This window comes from Protopterus annectens, chromosome 8.part0 (genome assembly GCF_019279795.1).
Source record: "Protopterus annectens isolate FY-2018-M chromosome 8.part0, PAN1.0, whole genome shotgun sequence".
In the NCBI taxonomy this organism is placed as follows: domain Eukaryota; kingdom Metazoa; phylum Chordata; order Ceratodontiformes; family Protopteridae; genus Protopterus; species Protopterus annectens.
Genome location: NC_056741.1, coordinates 752,413,022 through 752,439,356, shown reverse-complemented (window position 1 = coordinate 752,439,356; position 26,335 = coordinate 752,413,022). Strand labels below are relative to the sequence as shown.

Genomic DNA, 26,335 nt, shown 5'->3' with positions numbered 1-26,335 from the left:
AAACTAACCAATACAAAAAGAGCAGCACTAAAGATATTTGAAGAGAAATGCAAGCAAATGAATCCAGATATGGAAAACTTTACAATACAAAAAATAAGAAGACAAAGAGGAAAAGCAGAAAAGAAGATCAGTAATGGAGAAGTTAAAGAACTAGAAATTTAGGTTATGGAGCAACTGCAAAGTAAAGGATTCAGTGTAGAACATCTAATGCAGAAAGCACAACAACAGGATAGAGCAATGGATATCTAACTTAAGGGGAAACCAGTGGAACAGGAAACAATTGTTCAGGTGCCATATCAAGATATTTTAGAGCCTTCCACAGGAAACCAGTATAAAAGTTCACTTGAAGCTAGACAGCAAGGGAATGAACAGGAGACTGTGGAAACTCTGATGCAGTCAATGTTGAGGAGTGATAGGCCAGTGAGTTTCCATATGACAGAGCAATGGATGGCACAGGATGAAATTGAAGAGAAAGTGCCACAGGAAGATGCTGTGGAACTTTCTATAGAATGCCCGCAGGAAGTGGAAAACAATGGATGTGCCCTCAGTCTGGAAGAAAATGAACTAAGGGAAGAGTTGCTTGATTTAATGGAAATAGATATATTAAACTCAATGAAAAAAATAGACTGCAGAAGGTTAATAAAACTCGAAAAGTCTGAAATCTGATAAAATAAATGAAAACAGTAATTAGGACTGTCCATAGAGATCCATGCAATATAAGTAAAATGGACAGGATATGTTACTATGCAGCTTAAATTAATAACTGATAAGGTTCTACTACAAGAGCACAGGGTAGTGAGGCAAAGGAAGGGGAGAAATCGAATACCATCATGGAAGTATTGAATAGAGAAAAATATAAAGCAATTAAGACAAGAAGTGTCACTGTTAGAAGACTATAGAAGAGGGAATAGATCAACAAAAATATTAAGAAAGATAGATGTGATAAAAGCAGTGCATAGTATTAAAACAGACCAGAATCTATCATCCACTATTGCAAATAAATTAAAAAATTTCAGCACATGTGGAAAAACTTTAGAAGATACACATATAAATATAAAGGAAAAGTACAAAATAAGCAATTTAGTGATGACCCAAAAAGTTTTATAGAGAATTGGGAAACAAGGTAAAAGGAACTGAAAGACGTCAAAAAAAGAGAAAATAGATGCATTTTGGAGAAGTATCTATGAAGATTCTGTGGAACACAGCAAATATGTGAAATGGATAAAAGAAGTAAAAGAAAGAATAAGAAATTTAAAGGCACAGGATATGAAATGGGATGAAGTAACAGCCAGAGAGATTGAAACAAAGTTAAGAAAAGCCTCTAACTGGAAAACCCCAGGCCCAGATGCACTACCTAACTTTTGGCTAAAAGTATTAATATCTTTGCAATAAGACCTAGCCATGAGTAAGAACTATTTGTATGAGCACCCTGAACAGACACCAGTCTGGCTAACAACAGGTAAAACAATGCTCCTACTTAAGAGTGAACATGCAAACTACCCTAAAAATTATAGAGCAATAACTTGCCTTCTGGTGACATATAAACTATACATGGGAATTGATGCCGACAGAGTTTATAGTCATTTAGAATGAAACCCAATTATGGCAATAGAACAAAAGGGCAATTAAAGAAAATCATATGGAACAAAGGATCATCTGTTGTTAAATAAAGTCATAGAGGAGAACTGTAAAAAGGGGAAGAATCTAAGTATGGCATGGATTGACTATAAAAAAGCATTTGACAGTAACCCACATTCATGGATAAAAGAGTGCTTAAAAATATATAAGATACACCCTACACTGATTGACTAAATTACAGTGACAATAAAACAATGGCAGACCACTTTACAATTAAGCCATGATAAAGGACAAATTATTATCCCCAGGGATAAAAATTCAAAGGGGGATATTCCAGGGAGACTCTCTGTCACTGTTGCTATTCTGCCTTGCCATTAACCCATTAACTATTTACTTAACAGCTAAGGCCATGGCTATAATTTGGCTCCTAGAAAACAACAGTCTAAAGACTTGTCATTGTCTCTTTGTCGATGATTTAAAACTGTATACCTCATCAGATGAGCAACTGACAGCTCAGCTGCAGGTTGTCAAAACTTTTCAGGTGATATTAGAATGCCATTTGGCCTTTATAAATGTGCAAAAGCAACCTTTAAAGCAGGAAAACTGCAGCACCAGGAAAACATCAATTTGGGACAAGAATGTGATATAAAAGAACTTGAGCTAAAGGGAGTGTATAAATACTTGGTAACTGATGAAGGATCAGCAATAAAACATGAACAAATGCAAGTAAAACTTAGTAAGGAATATTTTTGAAGACTTAAATTAATCCTGAAAACAGCATTAACATCTAGGAAGAAAATCCAAGCTATAAACCAAGTTGATCTTCCTGTCCTAACTTACAGTTTAGGAGTGATTTATTGGCCCCAAAATGTGTTGGATAGATTAGATATTAAAATAAGAAGGATGCTTCATGCTCACCAAATGATTTATAAAAATCAGTGCATACCAATATTTTATATTCCCTGTTCTGATGGAGGGATGGGCCTTCTTGAAACTGATTGCATATACAGATCTGCAATCATGGGACTCCACACATATCTGCTAACCTCACAAGACCCAAACATCGTGAAAGTTTTGAAACATGAGAATAAATCTAAGATGACTTCCCTGCTTAACTTAGCAGAAGCATATTGATGTCAAGCAGGAATGGAAATCAAACCAGACGTAGATAAAAATCAGGCAGCAACTGAATATACCAAAAAAACAAAAGAAAGAATACAAGGTGAAGGATCAGATGAAATGGCAAGAAATGTGGAAAATGCATAAATATAGTTGCAAATATAGAAAACCTCTGGAAGAACCTTATGTTGATCAGGAATGAATGCAGGAATAGTTAAGGAGAGGTGAATTCAAACCAAGAGATGAAAGGTTAATACTGGTGGCACAAGATAGTGGGCTACATACACACTGGTTCACAAAGTCCATTGAACATGTGGGAGAAACAGATAAACATAGGGTTTGTAAAACAGAATTGGCAACTGCTGCACACCTAGTTGCTGGTTGTGACATACCAATGGCAGAAGGACTGCACACTGAAAGGCATAATAATGTGGCAAGACTGCTGCACTGGGGATTGTGCAAAAATTATGGGGTTGAAGTGGCTGAAAAACACTGGAAACATGAGCCACAAAGCATCATAGAAAATGATGAAGTCTACATCAAATGGGATAATCCATTACCAGCAGTTCAAAAGATAGATGCTAGAAAACTGGATATAGTGGTCCAAGAAAAGAAGACAAAAGTAGCATTGATCACTTGAAATCACCACACCCAGTGACTACAATGTCCTGAGAACAGAGAGACACGAAGTTAGAAAATACCAGGATTTGCAAGCAGAAATGAGAGCAATGTGGAAGAAAAGTACCCAAATAGTTCCAATAGTAGTAGGAGCAATGGGTCTCATAAAAAAGAGCCTAAAATCTTATTTAGATATGCTACCAATACAAGTAACTGTACAAATTACAGAAGGATTTATTACTGGGCACATTGCGGGTGCTGCGAAGAGCACTTTTGGCTGACATCAAAGAGTGAAACAATACTAATTCCCTGAACTTTAATCGTACTTTGATTTAGGAATGGGGTCCATTCCCATCATGGTATTAGAAACCCAAAAGATTTGGAGAAATTAAAAAGGGAGAGAATATATATATATATATATATATATATATATATATATATGTGTGTGTGTTCACTTTATAATCTCGAAATACTAAAATACCGAATTTTTGTATTTTGAGACTATAAAGTCAAAAGTGCAGTTACGTAAAACTGCATAATGTAGACTGCAGAAATGTCTAATCTTCCATTGTTGTCGTGTTCGTGACATGCGGTGCGGCTTGTGGCTTTAGCTGGGGATTCAGGTAATTCATGTTCTTGTAAGGGTATTGGGTAGAGATTTTAGTGTGTGTGTGTGTGTGTGTGTAGTGGTGGGTTTTATGTGTTTGTGTGTTTAGTGCGACCTCGGAGTTAGTATATATAAGTAGCTGGTGTGTGGGGAGCATAGTCCCCCACATGTGGGGTACAGTGGGACTTGCCCCTCTTCTTATAGGTAGGGTAGGTGTGTTTATTTGTTATGTTGTGTTTGTGTGTTGCTTTGTTTGCTGTGGTGTCATTAGGTAGGTGTATGTGTGCTTGTTTGTGTGGCAGTGTTTGTATGTGGATGATCACGATTTTGAATTTTCTGGTTGTGGGTGTCGGTTTTTTGGGATTTTGGCTTTATAGTCTGGATATACTAAAATTCAGTATTTTAGCGTTTCGAGATTATAAAGTGAATCCATATATCTATATATATATATATATATATATATATATATATATATATATATATATATATATATATATATATATATATATATATATATATATATATATATATATATATATATATATATATATATATATATATATATATATATATATATATATACACACATATATATCAGAGAGAGTATAATGGAGAACGTGTATGTCTCTATAAATGTGTAGACAGAATCAAGGTGTTACATATGGAGATTTTCTGAAAAGTAGTAGGCAGGAACTCCTTACCATGAAGATCAGCTAAAGAAAATGGGGGGCAAGACATATCAGTTAGGTTACTTTCTGGAGAGTCAGATGTGGGAATACTTGCTTACAGACCTGAGAGCTTGTTCTGGAAGAGCCCTGCAGCAATGGATTATTATTTTCAAGACAGACTGTGTCACAGAATAGCCATGTGGATGGGATACTTTTATGAGAAATAAGCAAGTTTTTTTTTACCTTATTTGAATCTGCAAAGGCAAGTCTACTAATATGTTGGTTTGTTGAAGTACTGAATAAATGACTGCTTTATGCAGTCTTGCAAAGAGTTCAATTACTGTTTTTCTCTCTTACCAGCCTTGCTGGCCTTCTAGCCCTAGAAATTTCCTGCCTATTTCTAAATCTTATTTTCAGTATATTAACTTATGATGCCTCCTTCAAGTACTCCATTGTCTCCTAGGTTTTAACTCTTTACCCTGCATTGCACATTCTTCATAATAATATGATAATAATATCAGGAAGCTTACCTCTCGAAGTGGTTCACTCAGCTCTCCCAGAATATTTTCTTCATCAAACATTTTCCCTTGGTATCGGTGTTCATAGTACTCATGTATCCTTTGGCGTGTGTCACCTGGCAGTTTGTGAAATGACATGTATTGTTCTACTTGCTTATACTGAAAGTCAAGAAAGAAAATAAAATTAGAAAGCTGGAGATTATTTACAATTTCATTTTCCAAGAAAATATTAATTCAGTCCTATAAAAAACATTACAATCAGAAATGAGAATCCTACATTTTATGTAGTCATATAAGCCAAAATAGTCTGACTTATAACATCATGTCCATCATGTCCATCTAAAGTAATAATAATTCATGTGCAGCTGACTATAAAAGGCAATGCTAAATATGTTAAGAATTTTATGCTAAATTTTATGCTAAAAGATAATAGTTTAAAAACAGAAAACATTACATTGTCTAAGCCTTACTGCAGACAGTAATATGACACTCATAAGATATATAAAGTAGAATTCGAACCAACAAGCAAATACCAATAAAAACTTCGTCCCAACACGTTTTTAAAGGCTTTATTACATCAACATCCACCAGATTGAGCGCTTTCATCTGCCCTAAGCAGATTTCTTCAGAAGATATATAACTAAAATAAACCATTGTGGTAGTTTCATTTGGTAGAAGTAAGACAAGGAGAAGATAGCAGAAAATAAATATTTGATTGATGGAATGAGAAACTAACCAGGAGTATTACAGGAGCATAGCCATTGTTGAGTAAAATATTCCTTTAGGAGCTCTTTGAAGCTATGACTATGTGTTTTCTAGGATATTCTGGGGTAATAGGTTCCACTGTTCGGCTACTTTGAAGAAGAAGAGAGAGACACCAAAGTAATTATGGGAATAATTATCTTAATTTTAAGATTACCCGATGATCTAAGGGGCCTGTGGTTGGTATTCAGTTGCACTAGGTTGGAGAGTGCAGGGCAGTTTTCAGGTTTGTGGATAATGGAGTGGGCAGTGGTGAGCTGATTGAGTGATAACAGATTTGGAAATACAAGCTAGTGCAGTTTTTGAAGAGCAAGGCAGTGATGGGTCCTGTTGGGTATATTAGCAGCAAATTATGCTATTTTATTATAGCAGGAATCAAGTAGATGTAAATCAGACTTGCACAGGTTAGTAAAAAGTTAAGAACAGTAGAGGAGAGTAGATATGAGGTGGGATATGGCTGTGGCTAGTCTGAGGTGGACTCTGGCTCTGGCTAGTATGGCATTTTGAGTAAGGTAAGGTTTGGCCCTATATAGAGCACCAAGTTTGACGTGAACTTTCTTAATTGTTAGTGCTATGTATTTGTTGAATGTTAGGTTGTTGTCTATTGTGACACCAAGTAGTTTTGTTTGGTTAACTGGTTCTATTACAGTGCCATTAGTGGAGTAGATGGAGAGAGGAGGTGGGTTTGCTTCGGATTTCCTGTTGGAGAAGATCATTAAATTTGTTTTGCTTGGCTTCAAGATGAGTTGAGGTTCATTTAGGTAATTTTCAATATCAAGAAATGACTTTTGCAGTTCATCATGGAGTTCTTGGGGTGTGGAAGCAGAGCAAACAAGACTAGCTTTGTCAGCATATCGAATGGTAGAAGCAGATTTCGTGGCAGTGTTTAGACTATTTGTGAGTATAATAAAAAGGAGAGGAACCCTGATGGAGATTGGGAGTAGTGTGGAGATTCTATTATCCCATTTAGTTGCCTGTTGTCAATTGGTAAGGTAGCTAAAGAACCAGTTAAGAGGTGTAGAGTTGAGGCTGAAGGGCGCTAGAGTGTTGAGTAGTAGTTGGTGGGATACCGTATCAAAAGCTTTGGACATATCAAGGAATATAGTAGAGACTAGTTGTCCATTATTTTTGAGGAGGTTGATGTAGTTAGTGAAATTTATGAGGGCTGTGGAGGTACTGTGTTTTGGACGGAAGCCGTGCTGTGAACTAGATAAGAGGTTATTTGTAGTGAGGTGGTCTAGGAGCTACTTATGGATACATTTCTCTAAGATTTTGGGTAGGGGTGAGAGAATGGCAATGGGCTGATAATTAGAGAGATCTTTAGATGGGCCTTCCTTGTGGAGGGGGATGATATGGGATATTTTCCATAGTATGGGGACAGATTGTTCTGTGATGGATTGATTGATTAGGATAGATATGGGATAAGCGATGGAGCCTGCAGCAGTTTTTAAGAAGTCATTAGGGATTTGGTCAGCTGCTAGGCAGGTAGGTTTTAGTTTTGATAGGGTTTTTTGATATAAGAGGTTTGTATGGGTTTAAAAGAGAAGTAGTTGGGTTTAGAGTTAGTGGACGTAGGCAATGTATGGGGTAGGTTAGATTTATTTTTGCTTAAAAGTAAAGGTGATAGTTGTGATGAAATGAGAGTTAAACTGGGATGCTAAGTATTCTGTTCTATTTGTTGTAGATGGGGCAGGGGTAGAGGTTTTGCCAGGGTTGAGGAAGTAGTTAATGTTTTGCCAAAATTTTTGTGGGTTATTTATGTGTTTTTGCTGACAGGCTAGAAAATAAGATTTTTTGTCAGATAATATTTGCTTCTTAGTTGGGTTTCTTAGTTGTTTGTAAGAGGTGACGTTTTCTGAGGTTTTGGAGGAAGCAGTCCAGGCTCTATCCCTTTGTTTAATGAGAGATTTAGCATCTTTGGTTATCCAAGGTAGGTTTCTGGCTTTGGAGTATATTTTTTCTTATTGGAGCAAGGTTATTAAGGATGTTGAGGAAGGTATCATTAAAATATTGTACAGCTTGGTCCAGGTGGAGCGATTTTAGAGGTGACCAGCTGCAATTTTGAAGTAGGGAATTTAAGATGGTAGGGGAAAAATTCCTTTTGTTGTGTATGGGTTTCAAAATGCCATTGTAGAGGGTGTGAATGCTTTTCCTGAGTAGAAAGGTAGGGGAGTGATCACTGAGAGAATCGGAGAGGCACCCAGCCTGGTGGGCAAAGTCGGGCTTATTGGTTAGTATCCAATCTAGAATAGATTCTTTCTTAGTGTGTTTAGTGATTCTAGTAGGGAAGTTTATAGTTTGGGTGAAATTGAATAGATTGATAAAACTGGAGGGACTGTCAGATGAGCAGGATAGCCAGTCCAAGTTGAAATCACCTAGCATTATAATTTCTTGGTTGAAAGTAGAGGATACCCAGGATAAGAGACTTTCAATAGGTAGATTATTTCCTGGTGATAGATAGTAGGCAATAATTATCATGACTTCAAATATATATATATATATATATATATATATCGCGGTGGTGGTGCTGCGGTAACATTGTCGTCTCACAGTAAGACGCTGACCGGTTCGACTCTCAGCTAGAGCGTCTACTGCGTGGAGACATGCGTGAATGGGCATACCTTCATTGAAGGTTGTGTGTTAGGGCTGGCAACTCAGCACGTAAAAATCAACTGCCAGTCATTAGCGGACTGGAGTTCCGCTGTGGCGACCCCTAACCGGGAAAAGCTAAAAGACACAACAACATATATATATATATATATATATATATATATATATATATATGTGTGTGTGTGTGTGTGTGTGTGTGTGTGTGTGTGTGTTTGTATATGTGTGTGTGTGTGTGTGTGTGTGTGTGTGTGTGTGTGTGTGTGTGTGTGTGTGTGTGTGTGTGTGTGTGTGTGTGTGTATGCGTGTCCATTACATACAGTTATTTAGAGATTCAGGACTTTTGGGATGTCTTAGGTCTCTAATGAAGAGGCTGCCATTGTTCCCCATTCCTTTTTTTGAGTCAAAAGAGTAAGTTAGGACAGTGCTTCCCAATCTTTTTCTGGCCAAGGCACATTAGCCAAATACCAAAGAGTAAGTGGCACACTGGAGCTGAAATGCTCCCATTTCTTTTTAAAATCACGTATTATGCTCAACTAGTACTGTACTAACTACACTACTACAGTTCTACAAAGATGCAGGTTTTCATGGCAGCCTGTAACATTAATAACAAATCCAATCATTCACCCGTCTATAGTACTGTTCTCTGTCAATACAAGTTAACTACATGTATACAGGACTACAGTAGCACTGAATCTTATGATAAAGAAATTCTTTATTTTGACGCCACTATTGATGTGCAAGAAGTGCCTGTTGTTCATGTAAAATTGTAAATCTATAACTAAAAGAAAGTGATTAAAATCACCTCTAAAATCACCTCTAAATGAAATTAGTTACAAAAACTAAGTCAATAAAGAAAAACGAAAGCTATGATCTATTTTACTAATTTTGTTAGTTACTAGTCATGTGACCAATACTGTATTAATGTGACGGCTGACTTTGCAAGGACTGTGAAAGTGTTTCAATTCGAGCGAGAACGGTAGTTGACAAACATACTCGTAAGTCGCTTTCAAGTGCCTGTAAACACCCTCTGTGTTTTATTTTGATCTGTGTCATTGCTGAGAATGCCTTCTCACACAGGTAGGTAGTGCTGAAGGGAAGCAGTATTCCGACAGCCTTACTACCTATCAATGTGTATTCCTTTTCAACCATAATATAGAACTCTACTAAATTCATTTCCAGGAACTTCAATCGCAGTGTACTGTCGGCTGCATTGTCAATAAGCTGTTCCTTTTCTAGTAATTGTAAGCCAGACATATCAACTTGGATATGAAATGGGTTTCTTATCCAATCTTTGTCAGACAGATTTAGACTTAGAAAGTAGTATTGCAACTTGTCATCCAACTGTGATAAATGCTCAATAACTATGTTGTGTAACACAATTGCACCAGGATCAACTTCAACAGCACGACGAAACATAGCTACTGAATTAGCTGATTCTATTTCATGTGACCACATTCAAAGTTTCTGATGAAAAGCGCACTGTTTCAGTAACAGATAGTATATTTGATTTGTTGCCCTGCATACTCGAATTCAGTGCATTTAACACGTCAAAAATGTCAACTAGGTATGTTAATTTTCTGCACCAGGTGGAATCACTCAACAATTGAACAAAGTCCTGTTTGACTTGTTGATTTAGGAAGAACACGCGTAGTTCATCTCTCAGCTCGTACACCCTTGACAGAACTTTTCCTTTGGATAGCCATCTTACATCTGTGTGCATCAAAAGTATATAATGGTCTGCTCCCATGTCCTTGCATAACATCTCAAAAACTCTGCACTTGACTGGTTGAACTTTGATGAAGTTAACCATTTTGATCACATCATCTAAGACTGACTGAAGGTCAGTACCCATTGTCTTACTTACAAGTGCCTCCCTGTGAATGAAGCAATGAGTTGTGACAATGTTTGGATCTTCGCGTTTTGCCATACTTGCGAAACCATGCACACTTCCTGTCATCGATGGAGCTCCATTCGTGCACACAGCCATGCACCATTCCCACAGCAAACTATTCTGGACAAAGAACTGACACACACATTTGAAAATATCCTCTCCTTTTGTTTCTATCAGTTATCTACAAAACAAGAATTGCTCTAACATTTTTGTTCCATTTGAAAACCTCACGAAGGCCATTAACTGCACTTTTCCGCTTACATCAGTAGATTCATCAATCTGTAGAGCAAATCATTTGCAAGTCTGAAGCAAGTTGCACACACTGCTGCTGATATCCTCTGACATCATTTCGATCCACCTGGCAACCGTGTTAATTGATGATGGCATCTTACATATAACTTTTTCTGCATCTTCTCCAAGCATTGTTTTCAACATAACTCTGCATGCAGGCATAATCAAAGACTCCACAATGTTGTGTGGTTTCATTCTTTGGGCAACTAGCTCTGCGACCTGAAAGCTAGCTAGCTGCACTTTGCCTGTAACCGAAAGATGCTTAGTAAAAAAATGCGCTTGCTTCTGCTGCCCATCTAATAAACATTTAAAATATGTCTCATTTTTCTCTATGTAAGTCTTGTGCTTTGTGTGTAGATGGCGTTGCATCTTGCTTGGTACCATCGCTTCGTTTGAAGAATGCCCCCGCATATTACACATAACGGTTGTGGAATGCCCTGCTTCTCAACACATGTAAATCCATAAGTTATGTAACTGTCTTGGTAACGTCGAGTGACTTTGCTTTTACCAACAGTGCCTCTGTTACGTGTATCTTCAGCTAGGCATATTTCACTGTTAGCAACCGTGCTTTTTCTTTTACGACTTTCGTTTGTGTTTGCCATTTATAGTTACAAAGAATAAAAAATACAATTCAGATTAACTTTAAATTCTATGAAAACTATGCTTAAACAACAATAAAGTCATCACACGGAAATGTAGTAAGTCACCAACCAAGAAGTAGTACTAACCGCGGCAAAGACAGCCAACCACGAAGTTTTCTGCACAAAGTCTTTAATAGACGTGACAACAGTAAAAACACCTAGCAGTCAAATTTAAAACAAGCGCTTTCGCCTGGCTAATACCAGGCTTTATCAAGATCTAACAATAAAGTCATGTTTTAGCAGTATATGCAGACTACTACATCTACAGATCGAGTGATGTCACGCCACAGAAGGTAAAGCCTCGCAGCCACGGAAGAAATGTAGCTCCGCTCAATTATTAAAATTGTCATGGTGTGCCGCCGCCATGCAGAACTGATAAAGTGGGATCTTTTTGTTTATAAACTAATATTTCCGCGTCATTTCATGTTTTATTTCATTAGGAATATAAGGTTATACTATTTTAACTTATAATTAATTTTAATGCAACACCATTATAATTTTATAATTTTTTTACTTTTTGCCGCGGCACACTTCTACCGTAGCTGTGGCACAGTTGTGTGCCGCGGCACATAGGTTGGAAAGCACTGAGTTAGGAGTAAGTATCATTACATTCTTTCTGTTGTGCTGGATTTTTATTAAATCTCATTTTTTCTACCTTGGTGGTTTGTGGTTTTGCTTGGTCTCCCCTCATGACCAGAGTGCCTGATAGGGTGCTTATAGGTTATTGGTGTCATTACTGATGTTGCTTGGAAGTGCTAAATTAGTTCAAAAGTGAACAGCTGGGTAGTTATGCTGCTAAATTTAGTTATTGGAGGATGTTTGTAGGTCAGTGGTGTAAACACTCCTACCAATATACAAATGTTTGCAGGTCATGGTATGAATGAGCTTATTAATGTTTTTTATCATTGGAATTTATCACTGTGTTATGTTATATATGTGATGACAATTGACAGAATTACAGTATTGGCATGAATTGTTTAATACAGTTGATTGCATTGCAATTTGGTGTGGTTTTGATATTAAGTGAAGTGTTCATAGAAAATATAGCATTACAAAAGAGGCATAAAAAGTTCAAAAATGTATGAAAAGGAATAAACATTTAAATTTAATTAAAGTGGAATGGCTCTTCTTAGAAGTATTGCAGTCAAATGCAGAAATTTAAATAAAACAGGCTGATAAGGGATCTAATGCAGTAGTTAGTAAGAGAGGAGATTATGTAAAATATGCATGAAAGTGTTAAATAAGAAAGATAAATATTACAAAATAAAAACTGACCACACTGAACACTACTGAAAGGAATAAGAGAAATCCTTGCTCCAATGCCTTAGGTTACAGTTCTTGAATAAGAAGTAAGTCAGGCAATTAACTCACTACAATCTAGTGACAGACACTTGCATGTGCATCTGCAGTTAACATCGTACCAATGCCTTTAGGCATTAATAATTTTAAAACCATGCTACATACAAGCTATATTTCATTTTGTAGCCCACAGGATGTGCAATACAACTGATATTTAACTTATGCCTAGTGCTATTTATGAGATATTAATTGTTGTTCATATACTATTTATTTAGATTGTCATAATTTTCATATTTATCTAAATATCTCAGACATCAAGTAACAGAGAAAACTGCATAGCCTCATATGAATGCTCTCAGCTGGGTGAACAAAATGCTACTGAGAGTATGTTTGTAACCCAAGTGGCTACTGAGATATTGTAAGTTGCTTGCAAAATATTACAAAATTAATATTTACTTTATTTATTATGACTTACAAAGTCCAGTTTAAGACCTATAATCTGATGAATGCAATAATTGTAAAGATTTTTATGTTCTGAGTAGTTTTCCATTTCTATTTATTTACTAACTGTTATAGCTGTGGAGATATGAATATTTGTTTGAAATGTGAGGCTGTAAACTGATTTTGTCAAAAAGCTTAGAATGCAGTCATTGGGAGTTGAGAGTGCAATTATCCAGGTTCCAGTAGTGTGAATAAGTTAAAACTGGATTTCCTAAAATACTTGTCTTTTATACTCTTCCTAAAATGCATAAAAGTGTTTATAACCCCCACCCCCGGTAGATTTTCCCATCATATAGCAATACCGAGCATCATCTAGACTTGATGCATAAATACTATCCTATAACTCTGAAAAAACTACCTCACTATTGATGTAAGTCTTATCGAGCTATAATTTCTCAAATTTGTTTCCACCTTTATATATTGCGACAATATATGATTTTTTTCCCAGTCTTTGGGTAGCATTCCTTTAGCTAACATACCATTATATATACCTGTCAAGGGTCTTACAATAACATTAGAAAGTAATCTGATGAACTGTCCAGACATAATCAGGACCCACTGAACTGGCTTTTTTAACATTTTTTAATGATGACATGACATAATCTTCATGAATTTGTCAATGTCTGCAGTATTTATATAAACACTTTATTCAGATAATATCAATAGTATATTTTTCAGAGAAATTTTCAATGAATATTTCAGCCATTTCATTTCTATTAATTGTAATACCACAGTAATATTTAAGTGGCCCAATTTCCTCCTTTATAGTTTTTTGGCTTTCACATATTTAAGCAAACTAAGCAAAGTATAAAACTGACGAATAATGAAGTTCTATACCACAGCAGAAACCAGTCCAAACACAAGAAGGAAAGAAGGTCTGGTAGTAATTCAAACAGTTTAATGAAGCGCTTTTTGGACCTTCTTTCCTGCTTGTGTTTTTACTGGTTTTTGCTGTGCTATAGAACTTCATTATTCGTCACTTTCACATATTTAAAAATGTTTCTTGCTGTTGGGCATTTTAATTAAATAATTTTCATAATTCCTTTTCCTTTTCATTAACACAATGTTTTACTTTTTTTTTTAAATTCCATTTAGACATTTGTTTACCATATTTAGTTATATGCCTTTTATACTGTGCATATAAATGTCTTTTATTTCTTAATGATCCCTACTAGGCAGACTTTTGTTGGTCTAGTCATATGATCTTATGTATGTCATACTGTAAAACGGCCAAAAGGGGCTGGAACCTATACTAAGCAGTTCAACTGTGGATGCAGAACAGCCTGTACACAAGGAAGAAGTCAGTAAACTAGGTTTTCACAGAGGTAGTCACAAGTGACTGAATGTGTATGGTGTTTGTAGGTAGATCCCCTCCCTGTTCATATCACACTGACCCACGCAGACTAGATTTTTAAATATTCATAAGATATGTGACATTTCTTCTTCTTATACATCCCAGTAACAGGTCATATAGTCTAAATCACATGCTAACTATTAACTATTTAAGCAGTTTACATAAAGAGAGGCTACTGTTTAATTAGTCCGCCCTTTACTATTAAACACCGCAGTGCAACCTCACATCATATGGTTAAACGTGTAGGACTAATAGTGTTTGAGGTCATCAAAGACTACAACATTTCATCATGGTTACTTGAAGGAGTAATGATAGCTTTTCACAATGCATATAGCACTAATAACAAGATGAATAAGATGACATACCTTGAGACATAATAGAACGGGATTAAACTTTACATAATTGGCATTATAGAGTCATGGCTCAAGCCTCAGGTTACATACCTTGAGACATAACAGAACGTGATTAAACTTTACATAATTTGTATCAGAGTGACATGGCCCAAGCCTCAGGTTACATACCTTGAGACATAATATAACGTGATTAAACATTACATAGTTGTCATCAGAGTGTCATGGCCCAAGCCTCAGGTTACATACCTTGAGACATAATAGAATGTGATTAAACTTTACATAATTGGTATCAGAGTGTCATGGCCCAAGCTTCAGGTTACATACCTTGAGACATAATAGAACGGGATTAAACTTTACATAATTGGCATCATAGAGTCATGGCTCAAGCCTCAGGTTACATACCTTGAGACATAATAGAATGTGATTAAACATTACATAATTGGCATCAGAGTGTCATGGCCCAAGCCTCAGGTTACATACCTTGAGACACAATAGAACGTGATTAAACTTTACATAATTGGTATCAGAGTGTCATGGCCCAAGCCTCAGGTTACATACCTTGAGACATAATAAAATTTGATTAAACTTTACATAATTGACATCAGAGTGTCATGGCCCAAGCCTCAGGTTACATACCTTGAGACATAATAGAACGGGATTAAACTTTACATAATTGGCATCAGAGTTTCATGGCCCAAGCCTCAGGTTACATACCTTGAGACATAATAGAATGGGATTAAACTTTACATAATTAGCATCATACAGTCATGGCCCTTAGGTACTATCCTTTCAGATAAACATTGTCTAAAATATACCACCCGGTTAGTTTAATAAATGACTTAACTGAAGAAATTGTAAACAAACGGAGTAGAGGTATAGTCCAACCACTCTTGACCTCACCTTCCATTGCCATTGACATTAACCTGGTAGAGTCACCTCCTAGCCAGGTTGCCATTCGAACTACACAGTCACCAAACAATGACTTGGTTACCTTTATAAAACCTTCAATGGCTCAGCAAACTAGGGAGACCTTTTTATGCAATACTTTTATAACCACCTTTAGTAAAGACAGTGACCAACTTAGATTAATTCTCCACAAAAATTGGAGTTTCCGTTATAAGGACTCTTCCCTAGTTAACAGAATTGGCCAGTCACCCAGTATTGTTTATAGAAGAGGTACTAACTTAAAAAGTTTTTTTTTAAATTAAAAGCACTAAACCTACTTCTAGACTTACTGGAACTTTTATGTGTGGAGCATGTATGATGTATAAATACATAAAAACAGGTAATTCCTTTAGAGTATTGAATACATGTAAATTTTACATCAACCATAAGTTGAATTGTGAGTCCAAGAGTGTTGTTTACTTAGCTTCCTGTGCTTTATGTCCAGCTTTCTATATAGGGAAAACAGACAGGAAGCTTTGTGAGAGAATTTACAAACACTCTTATGCGATTAGCAAAAATAAAACAGAAAATGCTTTAGCAAAGCATGTTTCATTAAATGGTGGACATAGTTTCACGTTCCAAGCTATTGACCAGGTACTTCCTGACATTAGAGGAGGTCCATATTCAGTACTATTAGAGGTACGAGAACTAGAATGGCAGTTAGCACTTAATGCTTTCTGCTTGTCTGGTTTCAATGAGAATTGTAATATTTCATGTTTGCTTAAACTAAGAAACCTACACAATAGTGTATTTTTAACTTTTTACTAATGACATTAATATAATCTTTGTATATTGTATACTGATTGCATACACACTTTTTATTTGAGGTAGTATGTAAGTTTTAAGACTTACTTTAATAGTGTTTGAATTATTGTGCTTTGCACCTTTAATTCATTGCTGCTACTAGTCACATGACTTCATGCTACATGGTTTAAATGCTGCAGAAACTGTGTAACTGCTGTTTGTCTGTGTGTCTGAAGAAGTTACTTTACTTAAAGTGACGAAAACGTGAGAAACATTTTTATTAAATTGACTTTACGTTAAAAGAAAGTGTTTTTTGGTATTAGCATCTTTTTCTGCTGGCTACTGTTGTCTCCTGTTCTGTTTTGGAACATACAAATTCCACATAACAGATTGACTGAGATTAGGTTTAAACCACAGGTGGTAGACTTGTGAACTGGATATCTTAGCACTAAGCTGTCATTACACTGCATTCCTCCTTCACATAAATGTTAACTATCACTGCTCAACTTTCCATTGACCTGTGGAAATTTCTTTCTTTCACCCTCTTCTGTCTGGAAATTTGGTGGAGTCTTATCATCCTACTACAATCTTAGCAGCACAAAGTAAAATTCCAGAGAAAGGGGTTCCATATAGTTGAACAGCTACAGTATTGTCTGAACATAAGCATAGCTTTTAGAATGGACAAATAATGACAACTTTAAAATAATTTTGTTTTTGAGCTTGCTTATATGTAAAGTCATTGACAGTGTTGGTTTCACACTGAGACTAAGATATTGTAGGTATATTGACAAAAATATATTCTGGAGTGAAAGGAAGAGAAGAGCTGGAGATAGAATAGAGACTGGAAATACTACAGAATATTCCAGAACTTTTTGTCTGAGTGAAGCCAGTAGAGGTGTGCTTGTAGGGCTTGAATCAGTCCTGTCATGATTGAATTAATATATTTAGGGTACCCAAACATGAAAAATTTGCCTTCATACAGAATAATGTTGGATACTTGAGAAATAAAGCTTGGGGGCATTGTTAAAGATATATAAAAAGGAGATGAGTAATCAAAATATGTTTGCATTGGTGGTTCAGTGGTAGAATTCTTGGATGGCACACTGGTGCAGCAGTTTGTGTTGTTACCTCCTCTGGATTGATTCTCAGCTGGGGTGCCTTTTGTGCAGTGTTCTGCATGTCCTCCCAGCGTTTATGTGGGTTTTTTCTGGGTGCTTTGGTTTCCTCTCACATTACAAAGATGTGTCTTGAGCATTTCTTCCTAGGCCTCTGCTGAAAATTGGCTTGTTCCAAGTCGTACTTTCCTGGTAAACAAATTTTAAATAAATAAAAAGAAAAATTTTGGGAAACCAGACAGAATAAGAGCAATTGAAAAGAAACTGTCAAACTTGACTTTAAAACAGTACTTGGCACTGAAATCCATTAATGACCAAGGGCCAAACAAAGAGGTACAGAAGCACTTAAAGAGTCGATTGTGACTAACTAGATCAAATTCCACAGTTAGGTTCACCAACAGGGCTAAGGCATACTGGGCATGGTAACAGAAATGGAGAACCTACACTGGTTTTGTCTGCATCCACATTTTGGAAATATTTGGCTATATTTATAATGCGTTGTGGCTCTTTGTATTTATTTTTCTGTACAAAGTTGAATACATATCTCTATGAGCAGTGCAGATGCTAAGAGGTATGAGTTGATGCACTGACTACTTCTGGGCTCTCATAAGTATACAGCTTATAATCTTACACTCCAATCAAGCTGATGAATGTAAACAACTTTGTTTTTGCTCGCATATTTTGTATGTATATATTAACACCTTTGTCAAAGCATGTTCCTATATGCCAGTTATATGAAGTTTTTCTAATTTTTAATAAGGTTGGTATTGAAACAGAGCCAGCTCGTCCTGCATGAAAAAATAAATAGTTAAAGCAATGCATTCATGCTGCAGAGCTTCATCCCATTTGTAAACAGATGTTCAATCCTTTCCAGTCTGCATGTATTATTGATTTAAACACACATTAAGCATTACTGGCCTGATACTGCTGTCTGACACACCCTACTCATTCAGTTCCTTTTTGCGGACAGAAGTCCTTTTCTTGATGTCCTCTGTAATTTGCAACTCAGCCATCTTTCTTCTCCTTTTACTATCTAAACTCCCAAACTCCAATTCGTCATTCCATTTGTTAGGTACTTAGATTCAAATATAAAGCTTTCCACGGACCTTCCTTTTTACACATGGAAAGTAAGCATAATATAGTTTTGTTTAGTAACATAGTTAAAGGTCAAGCCATGAGGATTGCTAGATTGTGTTGTGATGACTCAATTTTGAATGAAGAGCTACAAACACTAAAGCATGGCTTCATTAATAGAGGTTATGAGGAAGAAGAGATCAGTAGAGCATACAAGCAAGCCAGAAATCTTAGGCATAATAGAGCCAAGCCTTTCTTCTCAAATAGAGAAGTTGAACCCCTGAAGCGAAAAGTCTTTAATAGTTTAACTGTAACACTTCCATATAGTGCAAATGTTGCGCTAATAGAAGAAGCAATAGCCACCAATTGGCATATACTCTTGGTAGATGATGCTACCAAGAGTTTGTTGGGTAATTATCCCAAGTTTACCCACAGTAACCGGAAATGTATTAAACAACGGTTATGTTATCCGGAGACTAATAGGCCTGTTGACACAGTTGAGATATGGTCTAAGGGCACAAAGAAAGGTGGGACTTGTGCCCAATGTAACTTTATAGATGAATCACGATTCTTTAGACACCCGGACACCAGTTATCTATGGGAACTTAGGAATAGTGGTACTTGCAACACTAGGAATGTGATATATATATTGCACACTGTCAGGTGTGCTTTTGTTATTATGTAGGCAAAACCAATAGGTCGCTAAGAGAAAGAATAAGGGATCATATTTATTGTACAGCTAGGCAGCAAGAATATAGTGCTTTAGCTAAACATACCCTTAGAATGGGAGATAATCATACTTTTTTGTTTCAAATACTACATATTCAACCAGTAAGCCCACGATGGGGTGATATTTCTAATGAAACAGAATGCTCTGAAGTTAAATGGATTCTTAGGTTAGGGGCACACAGGGGGAGAGGTCTAAATGATAGTGTGTCTCTAAAACCTTTACTTAAGGCTAGGAGCCTTAGATAATATGATATTTATGTACTTTATTATTTTATTAACTAATTTGTTGTATTTTTGTTATATTTTTGAGTCCATGTGAGACATATTTACTACTGAGTAGTTCAACGTTGTATTTTATTTTATCCTATTTTTATATAAGCTTGCAGTTTATAGATTGATTGCACTTTGATCAATTTGAGTGTGATGGTATATGTGCATCATTCTTTGTTTGGCAGCTCTGCACTACACCTTTATGTCTTGATTCATATTAATTGCTTGCATAATTGATGTTAATTGAATTATAGCTTTGTTATATAAGGTTTTAGCTTTGAACTGAGTTTTATAACGTCTGAGGAAGCGGAATTGTGTGTCTGTGAAAGCGCTCACGTTCTTTTGCCAATAAATTATTGTTTTTATACTTGGACTTCATTATTTCCAGCAACTTTTTCATACAGGACTTTCCTTCCATTTGTGGTTTATTTCTACAACATGTTGTGGGCTGTTTGAGACACTCGAGGGTTCTCTTTTGTTCTTGATATATATATATATATATATATATATATATATATATATATATATATATATATATATATAAACCCACACGGACAATGTAGAGCATATATAACACCCTCTGTATTACAATTATAAAACTCTGAAGTATAAAAAGGAACCCCATTCAGATAGTGAAATGTCATAACAGTATATTGGCAAGAGCAACAATTTCCACAAGCATAAGTACCCAAAAGATTAGACAAGCAAATGGAGTAATGGGGGGGGCAAACAAAAATAATTATAAATCAAATTATCTCTTAATTTCCTGTCCCACCTATAGGAAATGCTAGGGAAAAGACATAATACACTAGTCAACTCATTAAACCTAAGTACAAAATTCCAGTAATATTTAACTAAACTACCACCTCCGAGCTGAAAGCATAAGTATTCACAAAATAAATGTTCTTCTTATCCTCACCGTATTGGCCCAACTTAAAAGTACCATTCATGTCTAACTGTTCTGGATATATCCCCCCTAGATATTGGCCTATCAAGCGTTTTCTTAATAACAGATTCTACAAGTCTGGGATGACACCCCCTAGAACAAAAATAGATGACATCCTATTTATTTCAGAAAATAATTCCTTATCATTGTTACAAAGCCTCCTAACACATTCACTATAGGGAAGAGCAGCTAACACATGGTGGGGTGTGTGTGTGTGTGTGTGTGTGTGTGTGTGTGTGTGTGTGTGTGTGTGTGTGTGTGTGTGTGTGTCTGTATGTGTATGTGTTTGAATGTGTATGTGTATGTGCATCTGTGTATGTTTGTGCTTGAATGTTTATGCGTGTGTACGTCTGTGTGTGTTTGTGTGTAAATATGTGTGTGTGTGTGTGTGTGGGGGCAGTGACTGAGAGGGGAGAGATGCCTGTATGAATATGATGTGGCTGCTACATATCGCTACTGCAAGTGCTGATCTGCACTTAGCAGTAGCTAACTGCAATTGATAGACATGTAAATTAGCCGATAATGAGATCTTTTATCACTGGGGCTAACATATCTTTGAATTGCAAAATACCACATTTTGTTAACATGACTTCTTTACCACTGCTCTTAGAGTGGTGTGATAGCACTTAGTGAATCCCAAGTTTACAGCAAGACATTACAAATCTGAACTTTTAACCAAGTTAAGAGGTACAACAAAGGATCTTAAGAATATACATTCAATACATGCAAACAAAAATTCAGATGAGTCATAGAGTATGATAGATATACAGTCACACATTTGCACAATTGTGTTAATTGAGAGGCTTCCTGTAGCTGGTGGAGTACGGGTGGCAGAAATAGAAAGGCGGCAGTAAATGTTCTTGTAGGAGGTAGATATGAACACTTGGGGAAAAGTAGAGGATGTATACTTATCTATATAGCAGTTTATATTTTAAGGTGTTTCACTAGCCTGTTTCTGAAGAGAATGGAACAGGTTATTTGTCTGAGATCAGGAAGGAGGTGGTTTTAGTTTGCAGGTACTGTTTTAGTGAAAAAATGTGATCAAATAAATGCTAGGGTGCCATTGTACTGGTTTCTGAGAACATGACATGATTTTTTTATTTGCATCTTGTTTTAAAGTGAAGGGCAGAATCTCTTGCTCAGTATTTTGTGTGGTATGTAAGGGGAGATAAGAGAAAATGGAGAAGGATGGAAATTGATGGCATTTAAATCTCACCACTGTCACAAAATAATGTGAACTGTAGGGGTTATAAAGCCTAAATTCACACCATTGACACCTGTTATGTACCCAAAGGGTGATGGGCCTTAACAACTTATGGCAAATGCATACTCCTGCCTTTGGTTGTGACTGACATCTATCACACCCAAGTAAGCTTTCACCATCAGCTACAGAACAGGGTTATAATCACTGGCTTCTTCCACTATACTCTGAGGCTGGTGCCTTCTAAAGCAAACCTACCAACACCATCTGAAATTTAACCAAAACATTTTTTTCAATTACACATACATGCACACAAACATAAAGTTTCCCTGGGGGGGATACTGATAATTCTCAAGTGGTGGTCTCCCTTCCCCTTTATTCACATTATTCTGCCACTACTCAAATCAGTAATAGTCTTCTTCCAAAAACAGCACATAGCAACAGTCATTCCAATGCTGATAGGAAAAACTTTAGTTGTAAAATAAAATATTTGCCACAAGCTTTGAAGAATGAATAAATAACTGATTATACATATGATAAATACAAGAATGCATTGCAGTTGCAAAGGGAAAAATAAAGCAAACTGTTTAATATGGAGAGAGTGATAACAGAAAACCCTCAAATTGCATCTGTTGACATTACTTCTAGTTAGCTATTGCAGAAGACTGCAGCCTTTGGAGGAAAATAAACATGTTTATGATCCATGAATCATTGTTTTAACATTCTCCACAAGTTAGAGTTTCCAAAGTCTAAATAACAGTCCCAGGTAAACAAAAATTAAAAACACAGCAGCAGCAGCAGTTCTGGACAAATACACTCTATAGAATTTAAAGAATTTTCAAACACATATAGAATCTGTCCTTTTTATAACAACTTGCTAGAATTCACATTTACTTCTGTTGCATAATGAGCACATTCAGCTTATGAAGGAAACAGTGCGCATGCCAACAGTGAACAGTTCCATGTTGTTAAAAAAATGATACATTCTACATTTATAATGAAATACACAACTATTTATATTATAAAATTCAAGAAACTATATATCATCAAACACAGGCAATGCCTTCAGATGATTGTTTCAAATGTGCCATATGGTAGACAGCAGGTAAAGATGTGTATTAAATGTTACAGTAGCTCATAGCTATGCTTGATGCCCTCTTCCTCCCCTATCAGTACCCACTGAAACAATTGAAATTCATCATGCAGATGTCCAAGGATAAAGACAGAAGCCATTATAGCTAAAGCAACTTCTGGACATCATAAAAGACCTGCAGCCTTTCTTGGAGTGTTTCTATATCAGTGAATGCCATCACAAATATGAGACTTGTTATTTTGGCAGAAAATATGTACCATAAATATTACCCATTTACTTCTGGAATGTGTTTGAGCTTATACATCAGCATCTGCCTTGCACCCCGAACCAGGTCAGATTCTTCTGACACAGGTGGTTCCATATTTATAGTGGCTGTTCATCTGTCACATTGCCATATCTGGTGCAAGCCCTACAGAGGGAACAAACTCACACTGTGGAAATATGTGAGACAATAGTTTGTGGAAGATGGACAGCAAATAAAATAAAAGGGGACAGACAACCAGGGTGTACTACCTTACTGCCATCCTGGACAGGAAACAGAAGTATATATTGAAGGCCAACTTTGTTCACTCATTTGCACACAGGTACAAACTGCAGTACTCAACATCATCACATCTAATCCATCATCAAACATCATTAAAGATTCTAATTCCTCCAGACTGTGCCCTGTACATAACAACTGCAGTGAAGCATTGCGCGTGCAGTAGACCATCAAGAAGCACATCCACCTTTAATGTGCAATGTTCCATTTGTTTACATAGGTCACGTTGTTGTACATGTTAGGCACATCATCTGGCAAGTCCTTCTGTGATACTGTACAGTGTTCTGTAATGGCACTTTGTCTATACCATTTTGATGAGCCTTGAATTACCAGCTTTTGGAGAGTTGCACATCTTGTGTGTATGGCAGCGTACAAACAGCTGACAACATATGCAGTATAAGTGAGAACAATGTCAATCTTTTGATGCAATTCATGATTCTGTACTATATTCTAGGGCCAAATCACACTGTCAGTGAAGACATATTGTCTCAAGTTTAACTTAAACTATCACTCTTCCATTTACCATCCATGTCTTCTTCTGTATCCTCTGTCCTTTCTCCACCCTATGTCTTTCCTCTTTACTAGTTCTATTTAACACAAAGCAATGTAGTATATCACATTCATACCACTTTTGTCTCTTCTGATGTGTGCATGTTCAGTGTTCAAAGCCTGTTCTCATACTTTAACCATCTTCCTCTTTCAACATTCTCGTTTGACTGTTTATTTTCTATTGTGCACATTTTTCATTCTCAATGTTGTATCCAGAATCATATACTGTAATTCAAAAGTGACCCTATCAGTGTTTTATTCAACTGAATGGCAACTTTAGCACCTCTTAAATGCACTCCCTGCACTATGCATACTTCAATCTTACTGGCTTTCATGATTGCCCTTTGACATTGCATGTAGTAATTCAATTTATCGGTGAATATTAATTACAATACCCTTTTCCTCCTCTGCCCCATTCAGTGTACCCCTCATTAACTGAGTTTGATCTTACTGGGTTACATCAAAACAGCAATAGTCCATTAAGATGAATTGACTCATTTTAATTAAAGAATAGAATATGTAAGCAGTGAAATAGCAGAACCATGTAAGAAAGGAAATTTCTCCTTACCAAGGTTATAGGATTTACAAATGAAATATTTATAAAGGCTGGATTATTCAGAGTGTAGAAGGGCTTTCCCCCTTATAAAATACTTGCTGTGGTGATATTTTTTAATTAGAGTTGTGCATTTTTAAATTCATACTTTTTTCTGGCTAAATGTTTTCATTTCTTGAATTTGCTGTGGATCTACTTGTTTCTCCTAAAACGTCATGCTTTATTTAGACCAACCATGTGCACAGTCATGAAAGAGTTCCTACTATTTATCTGTCGATAACACAAACCACTGCAGGTCTGTGATTACAGCACAAGTCTTCCTGCCATTGTCACATAAGCTGAACTTGCTTTCAAAGCTCAGTGTGATATCTAAAGCACACACACATATATAATATATTAAACACATCTAGACCCTGCACTGAACACAGTGGTATTCCAAACATAACTGACCTTTCTGTTGAAAATTTGCCTATAACAACCACTGTCCTTGATCAGGCATCAATTTTCTGGCTATTCCATCATTCTGGGCCACTGCCATGCCCTTAAAATGTATATGTCAACCTCCTTTAAGGTACAATGTCAAAGGTCTTGTTGATGTCCAGATACACAACTTACATTAAGTACCCCTTATTTCTACTTTTTCTGTTTCTTTTTCATGTTTACAATATCTTGACTGGCTAGGTGATCTGATTACACTGACCCTTTCAGGTCATGAATCAAAACCTCGAACAAAGCAACAAACCAGGAACTACACAAAAAAGCTTGGCTCCTCAAACTCGCTGGTAAAATACACCACTCAGTGAATCAAAAAGTCCATAAAAACAATTATATTTTTATGGACGTTTTGATTCGTTGACTGGTGTATTTTAGCAGCGAATTTGAGGAGCCAAGCGTCTTTGTGTAGTTCCTTTCTGGCCATGCCCTGGGCTCTTGGTAGAGATACAAGCAAAGAAATACATTCATTTACAGTCAACATTTCAGCAATTTGTACAACAACAAAATATATAGCAATATCTGATATGATGTTTACAGTAGAAAACAAAAACTGACACTTGTTGGAGTGCCTAAAACAGTGAGAAAAATTAACTAGCAAGCAAATACGAGTACTAAATGAAACAGAGCAAGCAGATATAAGTTAGTTACAGAATGTATGCCATCTCGTGAGAAATAAATTAAATAAAGCAATACAATTAAGCAAGCCATCTAAAAGTATTCATAGAAGTATCTAGGAATACTCTTTACATGTGTGTAGGTACCATAACCGACAACTTTTGAAGTCAATATATGGGGAAAACTATAGCTAGTTTTAACTGAGCAAGTATATGAATTTTATATTTCATCCATTATCTCTGAAGCAGTCCAGTCTATCAACTTTCAGCAAATGCTGTTAAGCTTTGTTTTGAAGTCTGTTTTTGTGTTTTGTTTTCTGATGATATTTGGATGGTGATCTCATATTGTTGTGGCTGTTTTAGAGAATGCTTTTTCACCAGTAGTTTTCTTGAAATGCGTGTCTTCATTAATGAGATTGTGTTGATTTGGGCATCTCTGAGTAAATATGTTGATTGTCTAATTGCAAGAACAATTTAACTAGGGGGGATAATAGTGAATATTGATTCTAGAAAGAAGTGTGCTAAAAACACTGTAGCTCTGCTTCTGATTGGCAGCTGGATAAATAATTTCAGTGACTCCAAGCAGTGAATCTGTATGCCTGTTAAAGGGCAAATGAAAGAGATTTTCTTTTCTGTCAGTTGAAGAAGATGGTTAT

The 26,335-nt window shown here is 36.2% G+C and overlaps 1 protein-coding gene across 1 annotated transcript in view; it reads right to left on the bottom strand.

Annotated features, from left to right (window-relative positions):
• HCN3 (hyperpolarization activated cyclic nucleotide gated potassium channel 3) overlaps positions 1 to 26,335 on the bottom strand; it is a 1,184,329-nt gene that overhangs the window by 150,186 nt on the left and 1,007,808 nt on the right. The window contains exon 5 of the mRNA XM_044080212.1: positions 5,121 to 5,267. Coding sequence (XP_043936147.1) covers positions 5,121 to 5,267 — 147 coding nt within the window. The remainder of the gene's footprint in view (positions 1 to 5,120; positions 5,268 to 26,335) is intronic.